This window comes from Gymnodraco acuticeps, unplaced genomic scaffold (assembly GCF_902827175.1).
Source record: "Gymnodraco acuticeps unplaced genomic scaffold, fGymAcu1.1, whole genome shotgun sequence".
NCBI lineage: Eukaryota > Metazoa > Chordata > Actinopteri > Perciformes > Bathydraconidae > Gymnodraco > Gymnodraco acuticeps.
In genome coordinates, this window is record NW_022989890.1 from 2560840 (window position 1) to 2585574 (window position 24735).

The following is a 24735-nucleotide window of genomic DNA, read 5'->3' on the forward strand; positions in this document are numbered from 1 at the left end:
TCATAAAATGCCTCCTTAATTCCTCCCCTTTATCCCATCAAGGCACCTTTTTTCTCTTTTCCTTCCTCTCATGTTTTATGGTGCTTGTCTTGGGGAGAGGGGACTTGTTAGGGATCTTCGGAGATTTACAGTCAAGTTTTTTTGATCAGAGAGAACACCGTTCCAATCTTCAGGCCGATATGAAAGGATGTTTCATAGAAGCATTCTTCCAGGAAATAAAATAGAAAAAGACAGCTGTCTGAAAAGTTTAACTTTCCTGCAAAGATTAAGTTTGGAGAGAGAAAGTTCTGCTATCTGTTCAATAAAAAAGTCTGTCAAGCATTTCTTATTTTTGTATTTACTTTGGAAAACTTTTAAAAGCCTATCCCCTAAATTGCTCAGGCACAGATACTCTGAATGCATCAAAGCTCTCATGGCTGCATACTAGCGAGGTGGAATGCCTAACATTTCACATGCACATACGAATATGTGCACTTACATACACACAAACACATGCTCACACAACCCCAAAACAGCCAGCAAATGGATTCAGACAGCTGAATATTTCACATCGGAGCACCCGAATGGCTTCACATTTAGCAGCACAGGGGCCTTAAAACGAGCAGTTGGCCCTTAGCTGCTCACCCAGAACACTAATCTTAATGTTTAAACAGATTCAATCAAACTGCAGATGGCACAGCGTGGGCAGACATGTCCACCAGTAGGCACTTTGGTAACTTTGCAAAAAGTATCATATACTATAATTAGAAATGGTTGCAAACACACATGGAAACACGCTTCAAAAAGCAAGTTAAACGCCCATGCATGTAACCACTTTTTACATTCATTTATATTTGTATATTGTACATTTTTACATGGAGGATCTCACTTTGTATGTCTAATAGGGCTGAATGATTAATCGATTCTAAATCGAAATCGTGATTTTAAATGATGCAATTATCAAATCGCTAAGACTGCGATTTTTTTTAGTTTTTAACCCTTTAACCCTAAACCTTTTTTTTCTGTTTTTCTTGTGTGTCAGTCACCCACACCAATCAGAAGTGCTGTGCTCCACATGTACCAGTCATTGTTAACCAATCAGAAGTGGCCCATGATAGTAGGTGATAGACATATTGATCCAATCACCTGCCAAGTATTTTTTAAATACTTTTCCAAATGGCTTCCAATGGAGCTTTAGATGGTTTGGTGAAACAAACCACCTGAGTCAGGTTAGTAATGCTCCATCACATGTTTTACATCTATTACAGGGTGAATCTTAAACTGAAGCTTGACTTTAAAGCAACCCAACAGAAGTTTCATGTAAATTTAGTTCTTTCACTCGTAGCTCGGGCTGCGGGGGTGCTAGAGACGGGAGCACGTTGATACGACCTTCCTAGCCGGAGATATGGCCGCATTTTACAATAAACTTCTGTTGGGTCGCTTAAAAACAAATATCGCAAATCGAATCGTAATATCTGTCAGAAAAATCGCAATTAGATTATTTCCCCAAATCGTGCAGCCCAAATGTCTAATGCTTTGGAATTAATGTTTTTATTTGGTTGCATAATATATTGATGAACCATTGCATGGGCGTTGTGACTCACTGCGTTCAGACTGAAGGGAGATTCAGTCATCGTGACCTTTTTCATGGTCGGTTCCTTTTTCCATGAAACAGCATGAGCCGAGACCAAAAGCCGAAAGCAAGGCCGTTTCCACTTAATCTGAATCATGCATGACGTCATGCAAATGATTACAATTAAAATGTGATAAATTGATTTGCTTACAGTGTGTAATAGCAGTTGGCCCATACATAATGTAAACACCATAAAATGGTATACAACTAAAATCATGTTTTTGATAATTCTTCCAAATTGTTAAATGTAACATTTAGATTTTTTTTTTAATTAGACTTTAAGAAACAGACATTTAAAGCCAGATAAAAATGATTAGTATATAATGTAAACTAGTTGAAGAGATGCCACTACCATTCTGGAAATGATATACTGAGAACAGAAAGAGAGACTGAGTAAAAATATAATCAGAACCCGAGGAAAGACAAGACTTTTGAAATATGACCTTGAAGAATGAACAAGGGCATTACTATTAAACTAGCAGTGTAACTGTTGTATTCCGCAGAGCCCCGGGATTCTCTCTGCCATGCTAAATCCAACCGCCCTTAATAACGTAACCACTGACACCTAGAGCTGCACCTGTAGGTTGATTCATTGATTAGTTGATTGACAGAAAAATAATCACCAACTATTTGTTAAGTAATGGACTGACAAACACAAGACATGTTGAGACATGACCTTGGACTTTGAAACACTGACATAGACATTTTTAATTGTAAATAATGTATAATCCAATAAATATATATCATGCAGATTCATAGATAATATAAATGATTGTTAGTTGCAGCCCTACTGAAACCCTAAATGACAAATGTGTACAGCATATTTTGCTTCCACACAATCACGTCAATTAGCCCCTCCTGGAACAAGGCTCTAACGCATTCAGGTTTACCAAATGTGTGTTAATCTTACTTTTAAGGATAGATATATCACGACCCAAGAAGGCAGAGGTGGAGGGATAATCAAAGAGAGAAGAACGGGATCCAGAGAGTAGGTTGAGAATGAAACTATGGGTGTTGGCGAGGAAAAGGGTTAGCTAATTACAGTAACCATGTTGAATAAAATATTTTAATGTCATACCTTAGCCAATGCTCTCACACGAGGAGACCATTCTGTAGGCCTGCAAATTTAGCCTGGAAAGTAATTACACATCGGTTCCTTCTCGTACGGGAATTACGAATACATTGTAATTATGCCTCACTGCAAAATGTCTCCATCCAGGAAATAAAGCCATTATCAGGTCTTGAATTATATTGTAACCAAAAGAGCAATTTGTGAAGAGATATTAGCCTCTTTTGAATGTTATAAAAGAGAGAATCCCTCTTGCCCAGTGCTCATCTCTCTATCGCTGTCGAGGCTTAAGTCCCTCAGTGGTGATGGAAAGGACACAATTGGCTACTTTCGTGACAAAGACTTATTTGAAATTCAAACAACCCTTCACAGCCATCGAAGCACGTTTGAGAAGACGGAAGACAAGAGGAGTCTCTTTCATCCGACTAAACGTCTTAGAGGTGAGCCTCAGCTCTCACATTCAACAACAACAGAGGCAGAACCGGCACCACTCAAAGGACCGTAATGGAGTCAGTTTCTGCATTTGTCTTTGAAAAACAATATGTTTATGCTAATGCTCTGAGGCTGAATTTAATAGAGGATGTAAGTGACACTCTTTGAGATGAAACACATGCACACGCAGGCACATGTGCACTATCAACTATCTGTTGAGTTAGGTCAACAAACATCATAGAGACAAGACAATGGCCTGCTTATACATTTCATAAAACAAAATGTATTGTTTCAAAATACTGCAATGACATTTTAGCACTTTTTTGAAGTCAGTTAATATACATTTGTTTACAGTACCTATGTGGAGTCAATCAATAACCTTAAATAATGTCATATATAGACTGTATCAAAAAATGTCTTGTACCTTGCCATAAGGAACAAACACATATCATTTAAACTACTTGTAACAGAGCAGAGGATGCAGAAAGTTGGCAAGTTGAGGATGTATTTTTGAGCAACTGTGTGCTTGTCTAATCCCCATCTTCTTTTTCCCAACAGGCAGCAAGCAAAATTAATCTGAAACCTACTGTGCTCAGAGGCGTTTGCAGCTGAGACATCTTTCCTTTCTCACACTGCCAGTGGCACTTTGGAAACACTCACCATCTCAGCACTCCCATCAGCATGTGCATCTGAAATGTGCCACGTTCAGCAGGACAAATCCCAAAGCACAAAAACCCATGCACACGGACACACACACATGCATACACAGCAACATACCAGCCCAAAACAGCATAGCAATTCAAAGGTCTCAGTAGTATCCCTTTGCTTTTCTGATAATAAAAGAGTCCTTTGCTGCTTTTTCACTTCCAATCTCTCTGCACGGGAAATGTCTTGAAATGCAGCCCTAAAACCAACCCCTGGTGTGATATGGAATAACCTGCAGAGAACATCAACTGTTGAATTTGTTGTTCAATGCAGTGGCTCTTTCCGGCAAGTGAAAATGTAAATAGCTGAAAATTGAAATGATTTGCATGCATTCACTCTCTGCAAAAATACATACACACCCGGACACGCACGCACGCAAACACTAATACACAAATGCAAGGCAGCCCAATGGGCAGGCGGATAATGGAGGAAGACTGTGTAAATCCCATATGTGCTTAATCCGGACACTTACAAGAGAGTGTGATTCATACTCTATTACACTCAACTAATACAGCCGAGAGACGCACAGGGCACAATCATTTCAGCAGGCATGAACCAACAAAATAACACCCATGAATCCTCTTTATGGGGACTCCACTGAAGAGGGTGTGAAAGGTCGGGATAAAGCCTTTGTACTTATTAGCCATTAAAACATTGATGCCACACCCACAGCATGTGTTTGTATTTGTTTGTGTGCATTTCTGTGTGTGTGACTGTGTGCAAAAATAAAAGGGCTTGTATCCGTTTAATGGAAGGAATTTCTCTGCAGCACACTGCAGATCTACAGTGTATATAAGTGTTGAGAGAGAGCTTGGTGTCTTTTCTGCAGATTCTCTTAGGAAGTGGGTTTTGAGGTGGATGAGGTTGTTAATTGTATATAATATATAACAACATTTTCTTTAGTTAATTTAACATACTTTATATTAAAGGGGCCCCATTGTGCTTTTTATTTTATTTTCTCTTTCGTGTAGTGTGGCTAAACTCCTTGTGTTCCCTGTCTCTCTCCAAAATGACCCCTGTCAGGGTCATTTTAGCTTAATTAGTGTTGCATTGGTTAATATTGCAAAGTGTTGTAAATGAACACATTTGAACTATCTAATTGAGTAAACGCATTTAGCCTGTCTCATTACTTTTGATATCATTTGAAATTGAGTCAGATTGGTAAGGGTCCACTATTGTGGCTCTCCCCTTTGAAAACCTAACATCCATTGTTCCTATTCTTTGGCTACAAAATCCCACTTTAGTTATCCTGACGATGTTTGAGTGTGCTAACCGCATTACGCTGTCTTCATTAGTGTGAAAAATACACCACCATAAGCAAGGTAGAGTCCTATGCCAAATCACTGTTTATCCTGTACTACAAATTGTGAAATGATATGAAACCCATGTAATGCTCTCACACCATCAGTTACACACAAGGCCATTATGTTGTACCATCCAAGGCTTAGGTGATTAGCTTTGTTCTTTTAGCTACATTCTTATTCATACTGCACTGTGTGTGCTTGAGGCAGTATGAGATAAGTACTGAAGGATTCCAGTGAAGGGCACTTGCGCAACGTGGTGAATGGTTGACTTTGAGAGTATTTTGTCTGTTTCTGATCTTCTAACTTGATTTTAACAATAATATTAAACTTTTCAGTAGTTTTTTACTCGGATAGAAAATGATAGAAAACCTAGTTTGATCCACCAATGTCTTCCCATGGGATGATGTCAACATGCTCCAAGGCTTTCCCTGATCATGAGAAGGATATAAATCAATAAGAGAAATAACAAAAGCTTTACAGCAATCTACAGTCGCCTGCTCCTTGTGCCCTGCTGATCTTAAAATCCAAAGAAAGTCAAATGGACGGCACACCTACAGACAAACCAAGAAGCAAACAAAACAACACTCAAAAGCACTCAAACTGTTAATAGGTGATGTGTGTGTAAGGTTGATGGATCAAGTGACAAGTAATAGTAGCTATATACAGTCCATCCCAAGAGTTTGCCTCTTTTTCTATATACCTTCAACAGACTTGCTGTTAAAAGAGAGCACAGCCAGGAAAACACAGATGCATATGACACAACAAAAAAAGCGGCTTATTCAGGTGACAAACACAGGGGAACACAAGGAGCTTTTCAGGTTGCTTTCCAGCCTAAAATAAAACCTGTTTTTGTGTGTTTTGTGCATTTCTCAACTACCACACGCCTTACTCGGGAATACTTTGTAAGACTGCATCTGTTGTGCGGCTGCTGCTGTCTGTCAATCTCCCAAACGTACCTTTCTTGTCTCCAAAGAAGAGGGTCTGCTGTGCAGGGTTTGACCACTGGAGGGAGGTGTTGTCATTATACTCCACACGGCAGGTCATGTTCACCGTCCCACCCTCCGTCACCGTCATATTCTGAACCAGAGGGTACTGACCGCTGATGCCTGTAACATGACACATATGGAGAAAAGCGTAAGAGGAGATGAGGATGCATCAGGAGGAAGAGAGAGAGAGAGAGAGAGAGAGAGAGAGAGAGAGAGAGAGAGAGAGAGAGAGAGAGAGAGAGAGAGATAGAGAGAGAGAGAGAGAGAGAGAGAGAGAGAGAGCGTCACTAAGGTAGACAGGGAAACAGATGGTAGATTTGTGATTGCTTGATTTGTAGGGTTGCTTTGTTAATTAAATGTGATTAATACATTTCTGATGATCCAATGAAGTAAAAAATGATGACGGTAAACTAAAAAGTAATGTGTTTTTACCCAGAGGGTTTTCAAAATATCTAAATAAATGGAAAAAAACATCCTTATTAAAAAGCTAATGTTCAGCCAGGATACTAGTAGCCTACTGTGTCACTACTGTTAAATTGGAGACTAACATAGGACACAAACGGGGCGTTTAACCAGTGGTACCATCCCTGAAACCTCAGCTACACAGGGAAGACCAATTAAAAACCATTCTCAGTGGACTTGTGTGTGCACATGTGGGTTTGTGTGTGTAAGGCCTGCACCCAATGAGGGAAACAGAAAGATAAACACAGTTATATAATTGGGTGTGACCTCGAACTCTGAGTAGAGCTAGTTTTTAGCATCATGGACAGGTCGCTTTTTGCAATTGGTTTGTCATAGCAACCTGGCAGTTTTCAGGACAGCTCACATATGTGTGTGTGTATGCTTCAGTTCATGGATGTGTGTGTGAGAATGGCTGTGAGCAAGTAAATAATAATAACCATCAATCTATCCCTGTCCCTATACCCAGAGGACACGTTTTAAAGAGTGTGTGAGTAAAGGCTTATGTAAGAAAGATTATTCATCCCAAGCTATAACTTTCTCGTCGTATACCAAGACCCCCCAGGATGGGATCATAAAGCAAAGAAAAGAAAAGATAAATAATCATATATTGAAAAAGAAAACAAATCTCAAATCCATTCCTGTCTGATGCAGTTTAATACCTTTCCATTCAAACACTGCCAATGTATTATATCTCATTCAGCAGGCGCATTTGTATGTCTCCCTCACTTCAGTTAATGACTGCACAGGTAAGATCAACAAACCCTTAAATAGCGCTTGCCTGCAGGGAAAGCAGGTGAGGCAAACCCCACCACTGACAGACCTGCGGTGAAGGACGTGTTGAGAGGGGAGAGAGTGAGGTGAAGGAGAGGAAGGGAGAGGTAAGTCAAGGAGCATGGGTCATTTCCAGTGTTGATTAAGGCCTCCCGAGGTTAATCATGCGTGTGAGAGATAGAGAGGGAAGAGCAGGCAAATGGAGGAAAAATGGATCTGAGCAATGGGAGGCTAGGAAAATGTTTTATTCATGAAAGTTTTGCATGAGGCATGATCTGCCAACGGTTTACCGTTCTCCTGCGCCTGCCCTCGCTCTCTTTATTACTTCCTCTCTTTTCTCTTCTATCACTTACTTTTTTCTCATTTTTCTCACTCACGCAGTTGGGCGACATGCAGCCCACTGAGAAACATTTTATTCCCTTTGTGCTGGTCACAAAGGGAATGTAATGGTTAGCCGCCATACCCAATGGTGGAAATGATGATTTTTTTGTGTGGGTTCTGAACAATATGATGCAGCGTATCGTTTTAGTTCATGACTGCAACATGTAATTGAAAATGGAGACATCTTGCGGATATTATGGCTTGTTGTATTGTCAATCCTGTACTCAACCCTGAATATATAATCTTCTAATTAAATATAAAAATGATATAATTCAAAGAACAACAACAAGAAAATATGACATGTAGGTGATTCAATGTTACACCAAAGGCTTATGCCCCTCTGAAGACAGATGCTTCCAGATGTTTAACCATCTAGATCACTGGTTCCCAACCTGGGGGGCGCGCCCCCCTTGGGGAGACGCCAAAGATCGCAGGGGGTGCGCCAGTCCTCAGATGATTTGAGGCCAAATATCATATTTAGAATTTAAATTTTTTTTTTTTACATATTGCCACTAAAAGCCTTGTCTCTACATTACAATACAATGTAAAAAATAATTGATTAATTAATTTGAATACAAATTCAAGTTAGTAGCTATTATAGGCATAAAAACACAGAAATGTATAATTATTTCTTTAATATAAATGTTTCTTCTGCCCGTAAAGTGTCCACACCGGGCTTGTCTGGATAAGCGCATTTTAAAAACATAGTCATTGTCCATGCCGGTTTCAGTTGGATTATTTGTCACAGTTGCTCCGATCAGATCGGTCTCCTCCATTTTGTAGATTATTTACGACTTTTGAATCCACATAAACACATCGGCAAAATCCGGCTTACTTTGAGCATGTGTTTTAAACAGTTTAATCCCTTTGTGAATTGTTTCCACTTCCGCGCCCTCCTTTAATTTCTTCATACAGCGGGAATCCAAATGAATGAATCCTGAGTCCAATAACCATCAAAGTCACTCCAATAGTGCTCCTTAATTACGCTTTCATCCTCCTTTAACAAAATACTTCACATTCATCCAGTTTGTTAGAGTAGTTGTTGTATTTTTGAGGGCGCAACTTCCAACAGTAGTGGGGGCGCAACAGCGGTTGGGAACCACTGATCTAGATTGTTGTAACAAAAATATTACGCAAATATTTAAATTGTAAATAAATATATGTAATGATTTATAGCACATATTATGATGTAGATATGTCAACAATATCTCTTCCGTTTTCTCAGTTGAAGTTGTGGTACTGCAGACAGAATGAGATCACTATGTGCACTACAGGTGACACATATTTTAGCTCCATTAAATCAAACTATACGTTTACATAATAATAACTTATTGATGTGTTCTCCTTTTTTTTTTAGAAAACTTTATTTTATATTATTTGGGCAGTACATGATATACACAAGTTACATTAATAATACACATAAAACACAATTCATAAATATATAAATAACATAAAGAGAGCACGTTTATATTCCAATGAGACTCAGTTCGGTCACAGACTGAAAATGCCCCATGGCTGAGTCTGGGATTTGTCCAGGGTTTTTCTTCTCCTTAGTTCAGTAAGTATTTGTTTCACGATGGTGCCACTGTTTATGATCGTCTGATTTAGTATCATTTTGCACCTTGTCTTCCAGATTTTCATACATGTGATACAAATTACCAGCTGAAAAAGGTCCCTGTGTTTATTGTCTATCATCCAGAATACAAGCGGCCGAGATGGGTTTTCTCCGCAGGGTGGCTGGTGTCTCCCTTAGGGATAAGGTGAGAAGTTCGGTCATCAGGGAGGGACTCGGAGTTGAGCCGCTCCTCCTTCACGTCGAAAGGAGCCAGTTGAGGTGGTTCGGGCACCTAGTTAGGATGCCACCTGGGCGCCTCCCTAGGGAGGTGTTCCAGGCACGTCCAGCTGGGAAGAGACCAAGGGGTAGACCTAGGACCAGGTGGAGGGATTATATCTCTTCGCTGGCCTGTGAGCGCCTTGGGATCCCCTAGTCAGAGCTGGTTGATGTCGCCAGGGAAAAGAAAGTTTGGGGCTCTCTGCTGGAACTGCTACCCCCGCGACCCGACCACGGATAAGCGGGAGAAGATGGATGGATGGATCCAGAATACAATACATGATTGAGACATATTCTACATTGAAGTCTAACCCGATGCCCCGTAGGAGCGATCACACCTCCTGGGCTCTGTAAAGTCTCGTCCTCCTCACAGTTAATCATGGGGCATGTTCTAGTTTTCACATAGCAGCTCCATGAAACCACAGCTCTGACCGCAAGTCTGTTGACTGATATCAGCCACCTCACGTCTCTCATGCTCTCCCATAACTGTTTACTTTTTACTAATTTTAAGACTTCGTTACTTTCGTCAGGTGTTACGCCCCGTCTACACTACAGGCATCGAAAAATGCTTTCACCGCTTCGCCCATTCACTTGAATGGGGTGACGTAGTTGATTTTGAATCTTCGCCGAACTGCATTGTGGGGAGCGGAGCGTGGCTTGCAAGTATCGTGAGCATCAAAAGTTGAGCAATGTTTAACTTTTGAGGCTCGATGCTTGGCATCAGCCAATCAAATCCCGTTTATGCAAATCCCGCCAGTACAAGCGCTAGCCAATCAAACCGCGTGCAAGCTGGGAGAGCCAGACCGCAGTTCATTTCCTCATATTCCAAACGAGAAATTACGGTAGCAAATCACCCGGTTCTTTACGACCAGAACTATTTACCGGGATACAAACCGGAGGAACCAGGCATGGAGGGAGGTGGCAGAGACAGTGGGTGAAACTGGTAGGTTTTCGCCTGTTTGGGGATTTTATATCCAGTTTACTTCGTTTTAACATTGCTATTGCTTTGTATGTCGGGGGCGGGAGATTCATGTGATTGGTTGTTGGTCGCCTTGGGCGCGAGAAATCGCCAAGCCTCAGACACGCCCAGCTTCAAGATTTTTTGATGCCTGTAGTGTAGACGGCCCGTTAGGTTTTTGTATGTTATAACACCTCCATATTTGAAATAGTTTATCATTTAAAAAATTACTCTATTCGGTACTCCGATCCAATCAATCTCTAAAAGCTGAACTTCAGTTGTGAAGTCACCATAAAGTTTAAACTAACTTGTAATAGGGTCCATTTCTAGCTCTGCCTCTTCTTTTCTTCCATCCCATTTCTCCATCCTCAACCCAAGGTGCTTTCCTATTGATTGCAGCCGAGATGTTTTTTACAAAGTTCATTTTTAGTTTAATGCCCAGGTCTATGGCTCCCAGGCCTCCATATTCCCTACTCTTAAATAACAAATTACATTTGGTAACCTCCCTTGTTGTACCCCACACCCAATTGATACACTGTTTGTTTAATTGCATAATTATTTGGACTGGTGGGGGAAAAATATTTGCTAGAAAAAGGATCTTGCTGAGTATGAATGATTTTATTATGTTTATTCTTGATTTATAATTTGTATTTTTATTCTCCCAGTGTTTAACTTGTTCTTTGACTTCACTTAGTTTGATCTCCCAATTGAGTTCAGCACAGTTGTTGCTACAAATAGTTATTCCAAGTATTTTAATTAATTTTTTCACTTGAATGTTAATGTCACATTTGTTATCGTCGGAGCCGATCCAAACACCTTCAGTTTTGCTGTGGTTTAATTTAGCTCCTGTTCTCCTTTCCCCTCACTGGCACTTGTCCCTACACAGAGTTACAATAGTCCGGGGATCCCGCTGAAACACCTCCATTGGGACTGAAAGGGCCAACGGGGCCACAATGATGGTTATATTAGAACAGTGCAGTGTTCTGTGTGCTTAATTGGCCAGTGGAGTAGGTTCTCCCAATCTCCCCTCTGGCCACCCAGACCTGATTTAAATGTATCTCCTGAGGGAAAGAGGCAGCTGTTCTCTTCTGATTTCCATGTCTATATTTAGGTCCTTCCCTCACTTCACCTCCACGCTTTCTCCTACTTTCAGTTCCTTGCTCTCTTTTCCAGTTCACATCCATTCTACTCAATTCCCTTTTCAGTATTCCTCTTTCTCTCTCTGTCACGTTTCCTGCTTTAGTTGATCCCTGAAGGGTGGCATTTCCACTTTCTTTGTCTCCGATTTTCATAGTCTCTCTGGCTCCCTAGTCTTTCACATTTATCTTGATCCTACCTCCTTTCTTGTGCTCAATTTGGCTCTATCTCTCATGGAGAGTGAGGTCAGTTTAATTGCCCTCCACTTTGACTGACATGCCAAGCCAAAGCCAGGTCAACAACGTCCTCCCGTGCATGGCATTATGAGGTAATGACAAAATGAAATTGGCTTTGCTTTATTAGGTTTAATTTGATCGTATATAAGTCACCGTTAATGGCATATGCTATAGAGCAATGCAAAGCTTCATTTTCTAGGATGGTGACCATTGCCACGTGGGTTACAGCTGCCTTTAAACATATAATTATTTTCTCTAGATTGTCACGCTTTATTCTTCACACCTGTCTCTGTAGATCTAAATCTTCGATTTAATGGGACCACTGGTTACCCTGTGTATAAACTGGCTAATAATCAAGGCTGGCAGCAAAGCTTCCCCATAATCCTTTGGACTTGTGCCTCTCTGCACACAAAGAACTGAATCCAATATTTCTCAACAGACCAATATATTACTTATGCCAAAATCAGATGCCTGTGCTGCCAGTAGAGATCTTCACAGAGGCGCACTCAGACAGTACCTGTTGCCAAAGCTAACTACCGGACAAATAATACCAATAACAGTATACCGGATGCTTCCTGTCTGCGATCCGACATGACCTTTCAAGCAAGAGCAGCGGAGTCTACTAACCTTTCTTATTTAGGCATTCAAGAAGCAGAGAAAAAGAGACAAATGCAGGCAGACAGACGGACAGCCTGGAGCTACTGACCTTTAAACCAGGACTGGAGCTCAACTGAGCTGTAGAGCTATGATGTATGGGCCGGGAATGCAGGATTACTAAATGGATCGAGGCGGTGCACAGTTCTGAACTTCTGATTAGACACCTTTTAAGCCAGTCAAACATCAACCTTATAAGTGCAGTCTCGGGATTTCATCACTGTACATTTGAATGAAAAGGATTACGCTTGTTTTCAACCTGCCATCATTTCAATCGGATATGAAATCACCAAAGAAATCTCAGAGATCTGGGATCACAGTGATGTGGATGTATTGTTGCAAAAGCTCAGAGTGCTAAGAAAGTCAGGCAGGTTGTAATAAAGTCAACAGTAGGTAATCCAGAGAGTAAATCTTACTTATAGTGCTTTATGTCATTACCTGCACCACAGTTTGTACGTTTGTTTGTTTGTTTTGTTGATTGTCAGCATCTACGACACAACAACTTCTGGCTCGATTTCAGGGAACTTGGAAGATGAATGAGCCGCGACATGATACATTTTGCAGTGTATCTAATTCACGGCGCTGGCATCTGTCTGCACCCCATGCATGCTTTGTTGTCTATAATGACTTAAAGAACACTATTATGAACACATGCGGTTGTTTTTTATCAATTAAATCAAGGGGTTAATAATCAACCCCAAAGTGGTTCACTGTTCCCAATGCATTCCACTCAGAAGATCATTAATGCGATACAGAAGATAACATAGGACATGACAGCTTTGCCGTGACCAGTTAGTGTCTATAAGGTTACACAGGTGGTGACACAGCTGGATATATAAGCTTCTCAGACTGAGTGATTCACAGAGTGTCAGACAGCAGGGTGGCCCCGTGATTGGAGACAAGGTCGAGAGTTTGATCTGCTCAAGAGCTAGTGTGAATTCATCATGTATTCTGTCAAAGTGTCCTTGAGGTGGAACATATCCACAATTCTTCACTTGTTCAGAGCATCAGAACACCTTTGAAGACACAGATAGACACCGCCAATTTTTAGCCGATGGAACACAACATGTTGTTAGTAACTTCCCGTAACAGAAGCTAACATACCAGACGGGTGCGTCATCACCCCCTCGCTCTGGGACTCTCCCTCCCACTGTGACGATTTTCACACAAACACCTTTCCTTTTTTCTCAGGAACATGTCATACACACAGTCTTCTGACCTTTTTCACAGTCTATCAACATGCGTCCCGATTCCAAGTTGTATCTCAAATGTGATTTACCAATGTTTCATAACGCTTTTATTCCCTGGAAAATCAGCGTCCAGTAAATTAAATGACACAGCCTATGTTGGGAAATAAATCACAAACCTTACAGTATATCTGCCTAATAAAGCACTTAAGAGGATTGATAGTCTCATGTAAGTCGAACTATTTTGAGTTGAAGTAATAACAACTAAATTAAGAGCATTGAATTTCCACAGTCTCCTTTATTGGAAGCCAAATCCGCTCATAGCCATATTCTGCCATTCAGAATGAGAAAATACTGTTTTGTGTGGCAAAGTGATTGCAAAATGTCATCTTCACATTGTGGAAAATGGATTCTGTACCCATATGATTCTGTTCAAAATAAATGCCAAATATATTACATCTGGAGAGATTTTATCTTTGTGAAATATGATCAAGGACTGTGTACTAAAACATTTTTGGGATAACGGTCTAATGGGGGCTTCATCCACTGTAGACATTGCTGGGTATATTATTTGTACTTCTACTATACACTAACACCTTTGTACTTTTGAAAGAATACGGTGTTGCTTTGTTTTTAATTAAATTATTCAGGATGTGCTTACTTATTGGTGTTTTCCTTTATTCTAGGGGTGCACCGAATGGGAAATTCTTGGCCGAAACCGATACCGAAAATAGGAAACAGTTGGCCGAAAACCGAATGCCGAAAGGCCGAAAATGATTAATAGAAATATATATATATAATGTATACATTTTTTACCAATGTTGTTCAGCTACCTGATTATGGAAATAGACATGATTATGGCAAAACTTAACTTAAATAATAATCACTATTATGGGTCCATAAAACCGAAAGCCGAAAGGGCCTTTTTAACCATTTTCGGCCGATAATTTTCGGTGGCCGAATATTCGGTACATCCCTACTTTATTCATTTGTTTCTTGTTTGTTCACATTTCAGCTACTCTATGAACAAAATATAAACTCAAACTTAAAAAAAACAGTAATCCTTGATATATCTATGGATATATGCATTTGCCATGACAACCTCAACATTGTTTTAATGGAGATACTATCTGAATATGAAATCATGTGGGGCTCATGCTGCAACTAACTGATAACATACAATCAAGACAAGTCATGAATAAATGTATATCATATATTCCATTCAGACACTATACTGGGAGAATTGGTAATAACAAAATATGATTTTCAGTTACAATGACCTTTAATAAACTGAACCACAGGAATTATAAATATTAATATAAATAATAGTATTACTATGCAAATATCCATCAATTGGCTTCTCTCCTTTCTGGCTCTCATAGCGGAAAAGATAAAGCTTCTATTTCTCTGCTTTGTTATGTCTGTTTCTGAAGTGAACTGTATGTTCATTTCTGTGTGTGAGCACATTTCCAATCTAAACTGGCTCTTTTGACGTGATAAGACTCCTGCTGTGAGCAAATTGAATGCAACCCCTGCAGAGGGTGGAGCTACCTTTGTATTCAGCGCTGGTGTACAACTACCTCAGGACAGTCATTTCTGATCTGTAGATATGAAATTAATTAACCGGCACCAGAGAGGCTGGCTATGGCAGTGCTGTTGTCATTTACATACAGTAATTAGACCGGGCAGCTGTTGGAGCTGCCAGCACAAAGTTGATGTCAAACTCAGCAACTAAAGTCAGATCAACAAAATATCACCTCCTTCTCCAAGGAGATAGTAGGTGTTGTTTAAGCACAGCATGACACAGAGAAGGCAGTTTGGTAGGAACCACGAGCTGTCAGAGGGGAGAGTGACATCTTTTTGGCTTGTTTTTGAGGTCGCAGGAAGATATTTCTAGTCGCATCTGGGGTGTGAAAGGGGTAACAGACGTTTATAAGGTGATGACAAATCATCCAGGTAGGAATGTCTCCTTTGATAGCACCTTCTTGTTCGAACAAAGCACTACAGGAAATAAACATGCCAGAGCTCACAGGAGTTTTTCCCTCTGTGTATGTTTTGCAAAAACACACACACTAATTTCAAATCTGTGACCACAGGCCGATATCATTTACCCATCATTCCTGCCATTGATTCAGCCACATGCATTCAAAGGTCTGAAATATAAACTTCTGCCCATTATCTGAGTGTAAGCTGCAGCTCAAGCTCGATCAGGCCAGAATGGCGAGCGATCTCACTCTCCTCTCTGAACCAAGGGCAGACATCTCACGGTTTTACTGTATGTCAGGAGTAAAGCTGGCCTTCATGAATACTTCATACAGTGCCATCTTCCAGCTGGTAAAAGAGAGCAGAATAAGATGAGAGCAAATTCTAGTTATAAGGATAAGGACAGAGTACATTTTTTGTCCGATAGGTGAAGGATGGGGTAAACAAGTGAGGCAGATGCAGAAATGAATAATAATAACGCTACTTTCTAGCTAAAGAGGAACTGTTTCTTAAACCCTGAGATTTAAGAGGACAATTGGGAAACAGGTAAGTGAAGCTGCACAGTTTGTCACGATCTGTCTTTGTGGTGTTTTGTCTTGTCTAGATCTGTCTTCGGTTTTCTGTCTGCGTTGTGTTTTGTCTTGTTTAGATCTGTCTTTGGTTTTCTGTCTGCGTTGTGTTTTGTCTTGTTTAGATCTGTCTGTGGTTCCCTGTCGTTAGTTTCCCTGGTGTGTCTGATTACCCGACTGTGTTCACCTGTGGTCCCTGTGTTTTCTCCTCCCTCCTCACCTGTGTCTTGTTTGTGTGATTAGTCTTGTGTGTATTTAAGTTCTGGTTTGTCTGTCTTTGTCGGTTCGTCTTGTGATTTGGCTTGTCCTCGGTGAGTGTTCTGTTCTGTCTTTGTTAGTCTAGCCTTGAAATAAAGGAATTTTCACTTTAATCTGCATTTGGGTCCTACCTGCTTCACACACCGTAACACAGTTGTTTACATACAAAGTAAGAAAGTGGTTTTCTGTGTGTACTTGTATTTTACTTTTTGTATATGATCAACGGTAATTATGCTGCATGTAAGCGTGGTCAGTGAGGAAGTGTTCCAAGTGAGCATTGTAATATACACTATTTTCAGCGCTAAGAGGACACAGAAGGTAAAGCTTTGGCTTTCTACAATACAACTATGCTCAAATATACTACTCTACTATGCTTCTTTAAATATAAGGCAGGGCATTAGTAAAGCAATATTATCAGTCCATCCTGTGCTGGCTGGCTTCGTAGCTTTTGTAAATTAAATGTCACAAAAGTAAAAGGTCAGGTAAATCAGATTTACTTTAGCTAACGACATTCACAAATGTTCTCCAACTTATATCGAGGAGAAATGCGTTAAACTTCTTTTGATGACAGGAAGAAATTCATTTTTTAAAAAGCTTTTATACAGGGTGAGGGTAGAACGATCGCAGACTAGGGTGGTATTCACAAGGGAAATCAGATTAATCATTGCTGCCACCAAAGAATCCCAGATTCCCAGAGTCAACATGCCGCAGTATGATTCTTCTTATGTTGCATGATGTGTTGACAGATACTGTTCATTTGAGAGTGATCTGGGGAAATGCTACTCATCCCGGGGGGGGGGGGGGGATCTGCAAGATTCAATGAACAGAAAGTCATAGTTTTAAAAACAGCTTTTATCATTTGGTTCATGCGTCAAGCTGTAATGCTCCTTTAACACAACTTCCAGTCCAGGCAGAGTTGACACTGAAGATCTCTTCACAAAGCACAGCTCTGACTGGTGTAACCCAGCATGAGCCCAGCATGAGCACATCATGACTAACTAAATATCTTCAACGTCAACAAATACACCTCTGTAAATCCTCAAAAATAAATTGAAAAAATATGCTACTTAAAGCTCTACTTGCCAAATCACCAAAATGCTTATAGACTACTACAAAATGTAGGCTACAATATAGGTACATTAAGGATAAAGAGACGGCACAACATTGTACTTCCTGTTTACCTTTTTACCAATTTAGTGCATTATTATGCTTGACACAAAAACGAAATATATATATACTGTATATATCAATTCATGACACACACACGCCATATATCTGAGTTTTGTATTTAATGAGGTCCTTTTTCATGCTCAATTTTATCGTGACACGATTCTTAAAATAACCCTATTTTATTTTTCCACCTACAGTATGAACAAATGGTATATTGACAGTTAAAATGAATCTATAGCGCTGTATACAGTAATTGGCTGTTTTAAAAATATATACATTTACAAATAGATGGCAGGCACACTTAACCAGTCAATCAGTCCTTACGGATCTCTATCACACACACACACACACACACACACACACACACACACACACACACCTTCCAATGTAGCACCTTTTAATTAGTCGTCTCACATCATCTGGATCATACAAGGAAGCTTGTTGCGTTCTAATGAGCTTGCAAGGCCCCATAAGGATATGGGCATACTCTAGATATCATGTTTTCGATTAGTGAAGGCTGTGCTTCATTTGATTTCTCGTGGAAATTACAGACTTTATGAACATTTTACAGTTGATTATCTTGTTTTTATCAGATGCCTCTCTGGCTTCAATTTCATGTGTACCCACAGACGGTAAGGATTTGCCTCCGTGTGCTCAGGACTAGAGCCGTGCATGCACACACTGGTGCGGCATCCTATTAGGTTTTGATTGACAGCACTGTAACAGAGAGGAGACACACACACACACACACACACACACACACACACACACACACACACACACACACACACACACACACACACACACACACACACACAGTCTCTTTGAGGTAAACGCAGCCTTTATCTGCCCACTGGTCAGCATGAATCTTATCTGGCTTGTTATGTTTTTCTTCCAATAGCCTCATTATCACGGCGAGAGAGGCGGAAGGGAGACATGTGCTTGACTCTGATCTACACATTCTCTGTTCCCCTATTAAGAGTGCAATGGATTTCCTATACTGTCACAGTGAGATAGAAAAGGATGATAGCCAGGTAAGGGTGGCCTCAAAGAGAGGAGGGTCAACAGTGAGTGAGACGGAGTCAAACACATGCAGCCTGATGTTGGTTCGGAAAAGGAACCTTTCATTTAATGAGGCATTGAGACCCAGCGGGAAAACAAGAAGATCCCCCAGGTGATACTGATGATGCTATTGCTACAGCATTGTACACAGGACTCTTTTTTAACATGAGCAATATACTTATCTCCTCCCAATACGTAGGTGAAATTTAAAGAACAACAAACCTTATTTCAAGAACTAGAAATGTCTTATAATTGATTTACTGTTTTCAGTTTTTACAAAAGCTCAGGTTTTATTAGAGCGGACCGATGCAGTATTTTTAACAGAAGGCCAGCTGCCCATAATGACTCACAATCTCTCCAGAAAAGAGAGTTCTCATTTTTGACAAACAATTGAATAAAGTGTGGTGTATATTCCCCGGGGAAAACATTTTACACTGCTGGGTGAGTTTGTGCACCAACAGTTTAGATCTTTTTGAGAAACGAAAGTATTTGGAAAGAGCATTTACACAATCATTTTTTGACTATTAGATTTTCGCTGGGGTCAAAAGCCTGAGAGTGTAAATCTATGGGAATATAATTGTACAGTAGTTTGTGGCCTTGTGGGTTCACAATTGTTTGCACACAAAGTACATTATGCTTATGTTACTTACTGTACATTCATGTCATTAAATAAAAACGTATTTTGGAGATTTGTGTAGTATTGCTACCTTTACTTAAATAAAATATCTAGCTAATCCCACTAAGAACAAGTCAAGTACAGGATATCAACCCTATGAGTTTAACAAAACAATAAACATATACATTAGATAAACATACATTCAATAATCTATAATATATATATATACATCAAGGAATCAAGTGAACTATGTGGTGAGAATATAATAATAATAATGATAATAATAATATATTATATTTATATAGCGCTTTTCTACAACTCAAAGACGCTTTACAGTATGACAAACAAGGACAGGCAAAAAAATAAATTAAATTAAATAAACAGAAAAGGCAGTCAAGAGGAAGTTGATTGAGGGGGGAGGGGGGCTTATGGGTAGACAGAGTTGAAAAGATGTGTTTTGAGGCGGGACTGAAAGACTGTGAGGGACTCAGAGTCACGAAGATCTTGGGGGAGGGAATTCCAGAGCCTAGGAGCTGCCACTGAGAAGGCTCTGTCCCCAAAGCTGCAGAGTGTGGATGTGGGAATGGATAGGGGTCCGGCTGCGGTGGATCTGAGGGACCGTGGGGGTTGATAGGGGGTGAGAAGGTTTGTGAGATAAGGGGGGGGGGGGCAGATGGTGGAGTGCTTTGTAGGTGAGGACCAGAATGTTGTAGTTGATGCGATGGGAGACAGGAAGCCAGTGGAGGTCTTTGAGGACTGGGGTGATGTGATGGTCATTACACATATATAATATAGTCATTACAAACTTGAAACCCTCACCACACTGATTGGATGAACCCCCCTGTAGGAATATAACAGTATGGTATTACTATGAAGCCAATACAAATGCCCTAAGGTACAGTAGGAACACATAAATGTACTATTCTGAAGCAGACTCATTTTAGTAATGAAATTGTCTTGATTCTGCCTGTTTGGGTATTGCCATGCGAACAATGCAAAGTGCATTTTAGTGTGTTTACCAAAACACATTAAAATATGCATTGAAATCAAACTGCATAAAGCCTGGATGAAGTTTGAAATGACAAAAAAAAACTTTAAAAAGCCCATGAAAACTGCTGTCCATCAAAACAAATAGAAATAAGCAAGCAAATCACAAAACAAGTGAATAAAAGCGATTGACAAGATCGGAAATGTCTGTCAATCACTTTTTTTTAAATAAAAAAAGCGGATTCTACTTCGCTCTACGGATGAGGCTGAGTTGGAGGCACAGGAAACACAGCCACAACTCACCTCGAGGTTTGCCTTTTGAAGCCACCACTGGAGTACCCAAGAAGACAAGAAGGGTTGGATGGACAGCGAGAGAGGCAGACGCCAGAAAACAGAGAGGAAAAAGAACAAAGAAAGAAGACAGAGCAACCAATTAAACAACCGTTTAAAGAACAGTGTGCCTTTATCTATCACGTATATGGAGAAACAGCATTGTCTTTATCTTGATTGTCAATCACGACTGCTGCAAACCCTCCGATCGTTCAACCCTGAAAGAGAATGTCCCGATTTAGCTCATCAGCAAATTGAGACCTTCCAATGTGGCACCTTTTAATTAGTCGTCTCACATCATCTGGATCATACAAGGAAGCTTGTTGCGTTCTAATGAGCTTGCAAGGCCCCATAAGGATATGGGCATACTCTAGATATCATGTTTTCGATTAGTGAAGGCTGTGCTTCATTTGATTTCTCGTGGAAATTACAGACTTTATGAAAATTTTACAGTTGATTATCTTGTTTTTATCAGATGCCTCTCTGGCTTCAATTTCATGTGTACCCACAGACGGTAAGGATTTGCCTCTGTGTGCTCAGGACTAGAGCCGTGCATGCACACACTGGTGCGGCATCCTATTAGGTTTTGATTGACAGCACTGTAACAGAGAGGAGAAACACACACACACACACACACACACACACACACACACACACACACACACACACACACACACACACACACACACACACACACACACACACACACACACACACACACACACACACACACACACACACACACACACACGCCTAGCCGATAATAAGCCATGATAAGGGAGGGTTCAATTAACACCTAGGTGAAAACCATATAGGCTTTTATATAGAATAGCCATGTATCAAAACAAAAGGAAACACAACCTAACCAACAACAAGAGCGTCACTTTTGAGACTTCCTGCCGGTAAAAACACAGCAGAGCCAAATAAACAACACAGATTGTCTATTAGAGCGCGTGTCTGTGTATTTGCGTGTGTATCCTGAGGGAATGACTCTTATGCTTCACACACACTGCTTTGCCAAATTGATGGATCTATTGGAATGCCTCCAGTGAGCCTGAAAACTTGAACAGCTCTAAGAGACAGCACCTGAAAAAAGGATGAGAGAGGAAGAACAAAGAAAATATCACTGCAGGTGGCGAGTCTGCGGGATATCAAATAATATCGTACTTTCTTTACGATTACAGATACATAAATCACAATTCCATTATCAACCAATATAGAACTGTTTTCCTTGTCTTGGCTGAGACATTGACTATAAACACGTTGAAATTAATTGTCAGGAATAGGGATACAAGCTGGAAGCTGGACACTCTTTGACTCTCAAATACAAATGTTTTACATCATGTTTGTATTATAGAGCCATCAAATCCCAATGGCCAATTTTCAGTGACTGATGGAGATGATTATGTTTTTCTATTTCTATTTCACAGGTTGCCAAGGTGCAAGATAGACAGAGTGAGAAAGAGAGAGACTGATCATTTCCTGGGATCTTTAAGGTACATTTTGACCTAACCTCTAAAATGTGTGTTTAGCTGGTTATGCAACAGTCTCAATTTTACATCAACACTAATGCTTCTATATGACCTACAGTAAACCTAGGAGGCTTGAACTCTCTCCCCTCTCTCCCCACTGGACTTTAACACCCCCACACACTCAGACACTCAAATCCAGCACCAGACACTTTTTTACGCTGGACAATCTTGCACTAATGTACATTCCCAAAGATATTGAAGTGTTATTTTGTATATATTGATTGTTGTGTTTTTTTTATCTTAATGTGTGCACATGTATAAATGTGTCTGTTGAGTGTGTATATATAGGATATACATATTTATATACATATTTATATTTTTATATTCGGATCTCTCTGTCTATACACACAAACTGAAATATTGACAATAAAGTTGACTTTGACATACAGTATATGCCACAAAACCTGTGATCATGATCATGATGACCAGCATGCAAAAGTGAAAGTTCTTTATCTGTATTTGCTTTGATTTGCAAAAGTCTTACCAGTGGCGTAACAAGGTTGTGATTGGCCCCGGTGCAAATATTGTTTTGGGCCCCCCCCCCCCATCGCCCCAAACATAAGCGCACACTGATGCGCTCACACACGCACGGACATACACAACCACTCAGAAGTAGGGTTGGGTATCGTTTGAATTTCCACGATTCTGATTCCGATTCTACTTTTCGATTCCGGTTCTTAACGGTTCTCAATTCTGATTCTTTGAGGGGCAGGGTACAAAAATTATACATGCTTCTTCCACCAAAAAAATTACATTTATTCGAGAAACTTTTACACAGGTGAGTTTACAGTAATATTCACATTAATCAGTCTGTTTATATTCACTGCTATGTAACTGTAACCTGAGAACCACTGAAGCTACAACAGTGCAACAGTCCAACTTTTAAAGAACAGTTCTTGTTGAGAAAAACAAGCATATCTGCCATATCTGGAAGAAATGTTTGAACATTTTAAAGTAAAATGCTTCAATCTGGTGCACTTTAAGCAGAATTACTAGAGACTAGATCTAGGGGGTACAACTCTAAAAACACCCATATGAAAAAGATCGGTTTACATTTGAATAATTAAATAAGTATAATGAACATAACCAATAACCTTCCATAGCCAATAACAAATAAATGTAACGTATTTTATTTTTGTTCTTCATTCATATCTTATTTTACTATTTTATTTATGCATATTTTTGTATCTCTCCAGTTTAAAACGATATGTCTGGTTTACTGTCCTATAGTATACATTGGAATGATTTCAAACCTGTTTCATCCCAATAATTATAAAGGAGTGCCTTGGAAATATGTGTTTACATAAATTGTGATCAAAACGTGTGAGACCCACTGAGATAACTTAGACTAAAGTGAACTATCTAAACACTCAGAGTCCTTTACCTCACTGAGCTGTAGTTATCAGCCTCTCAGTCTGACTGGAGAAGACTCTCCCTCCACATTATCGTAGAAACATCTTCTTCAAGTTCTAATATCCTAGAGCAGCTAGCACCAGATGCTAATAACAACAGCGCTGGTACCGGTGCACCCTCCCTTTCTCCCACGCTCACTCGCACTTTGGCGGTGAGCTGCGGTTGCCAGATAAGCCAACATCCCCCATTTTCATCACTTACAGTGCCCATCGTACAGGGCAAATGAAAAGTGTAACCGGGATGAAAAGGGTGTTACCTTTACTTAATTATGATCAAGTAACATCAAGGCCGAAAATTAGGATGAGCACCAACGGTAAAAAAAAATGTTTCCCTCCCAGAGCTGTCAGCGCAGCGCCTCGACAGATCTGGCGCCCTAGGCGAACATCTACGCCAGTGCGACGGGCCGGCCCTGGTCCCAGGTTACGCTGTAGGAAGTGTAGGTACAACGCTACATTTCCTGCCCCGCCGCAGTCATACAGTAGGCTACGGAGAGCGGCGAGAAACATTTCCTCAGGCATCGAAAAGCGGAACCGAAATTCACATTTCTAAATGATGCCGTTGGAATCGAAATGTTGGAACCGGTTCCGAACCGGAATCGGTTCTCGGTACCCAACCCTACTCAGAAGCGCCACATGTATAGGCTATCAGCAACAGCCTGCCCTGGCCTCAGACCACCACAGCCTGACAACGGCACAGCAACTAAGAATAGGATTAAACCTGTTTCCTTGATGTTTGTCTCTGGGGGATGGGCCGGTAGGCTTACATAGACAGGTTGCTATAATATAGCTTTTGATCTTGGCGTCGGGGGTCTCAATAGCGCCATAGAGTCCCCTATCGGTTGGGGCCCTTGGGGGAACTGTTGGACCACCACCGGGCACAGCCAAATCCAGCCTCTCCTCCTGGCTGGCTGGAGAAGAAGGCTGCACAGCCACGACCACAGATACAGATTCACTTGTGGACCTAGATGGCAATGATGGTGGTGAGGCAGGTGAGCTATCGATAGCCTCCGGCTCCGGCTGCCGCTGCACGTCAACATTGCTAACGTTAGCGCTCGATTTCGAGGACTATGTATGACAAAAAAAACGGTCTA

General features: G+C 40.5%; 1 protein-coding gene across 3 annotated transcripts in view; it reads right to left on the reverse strand.

Moving 5' to 3' along the window:
- Positions 1-24735, reverse strand: part of cadm2a (cell adhesion molecule 2a) — a 209173-nt gene that overhangs the window by 49777 nt on the left and 134661 nt on the right. For 2 of the 3 annotated variants that reach the window (XM_034200812.1, XM_034200810.1), the window contains exons 2-3: positions 20674-20700; positions 6079-6228 (exon numbers count right to left, since the gene is read on the reverse strand). In XM_034200812.1, the coding sequence (XP_034056703.1) occupies positions 6079-6228; positions 20674-20700 (177 nt within the window). The remainder of the gene's footprint in view (positions 1-6078; positions 6229-20673; positions 20701-24735) is intronic. The other variant, XM_034200811.1, reaches the window with a different exon arrangement.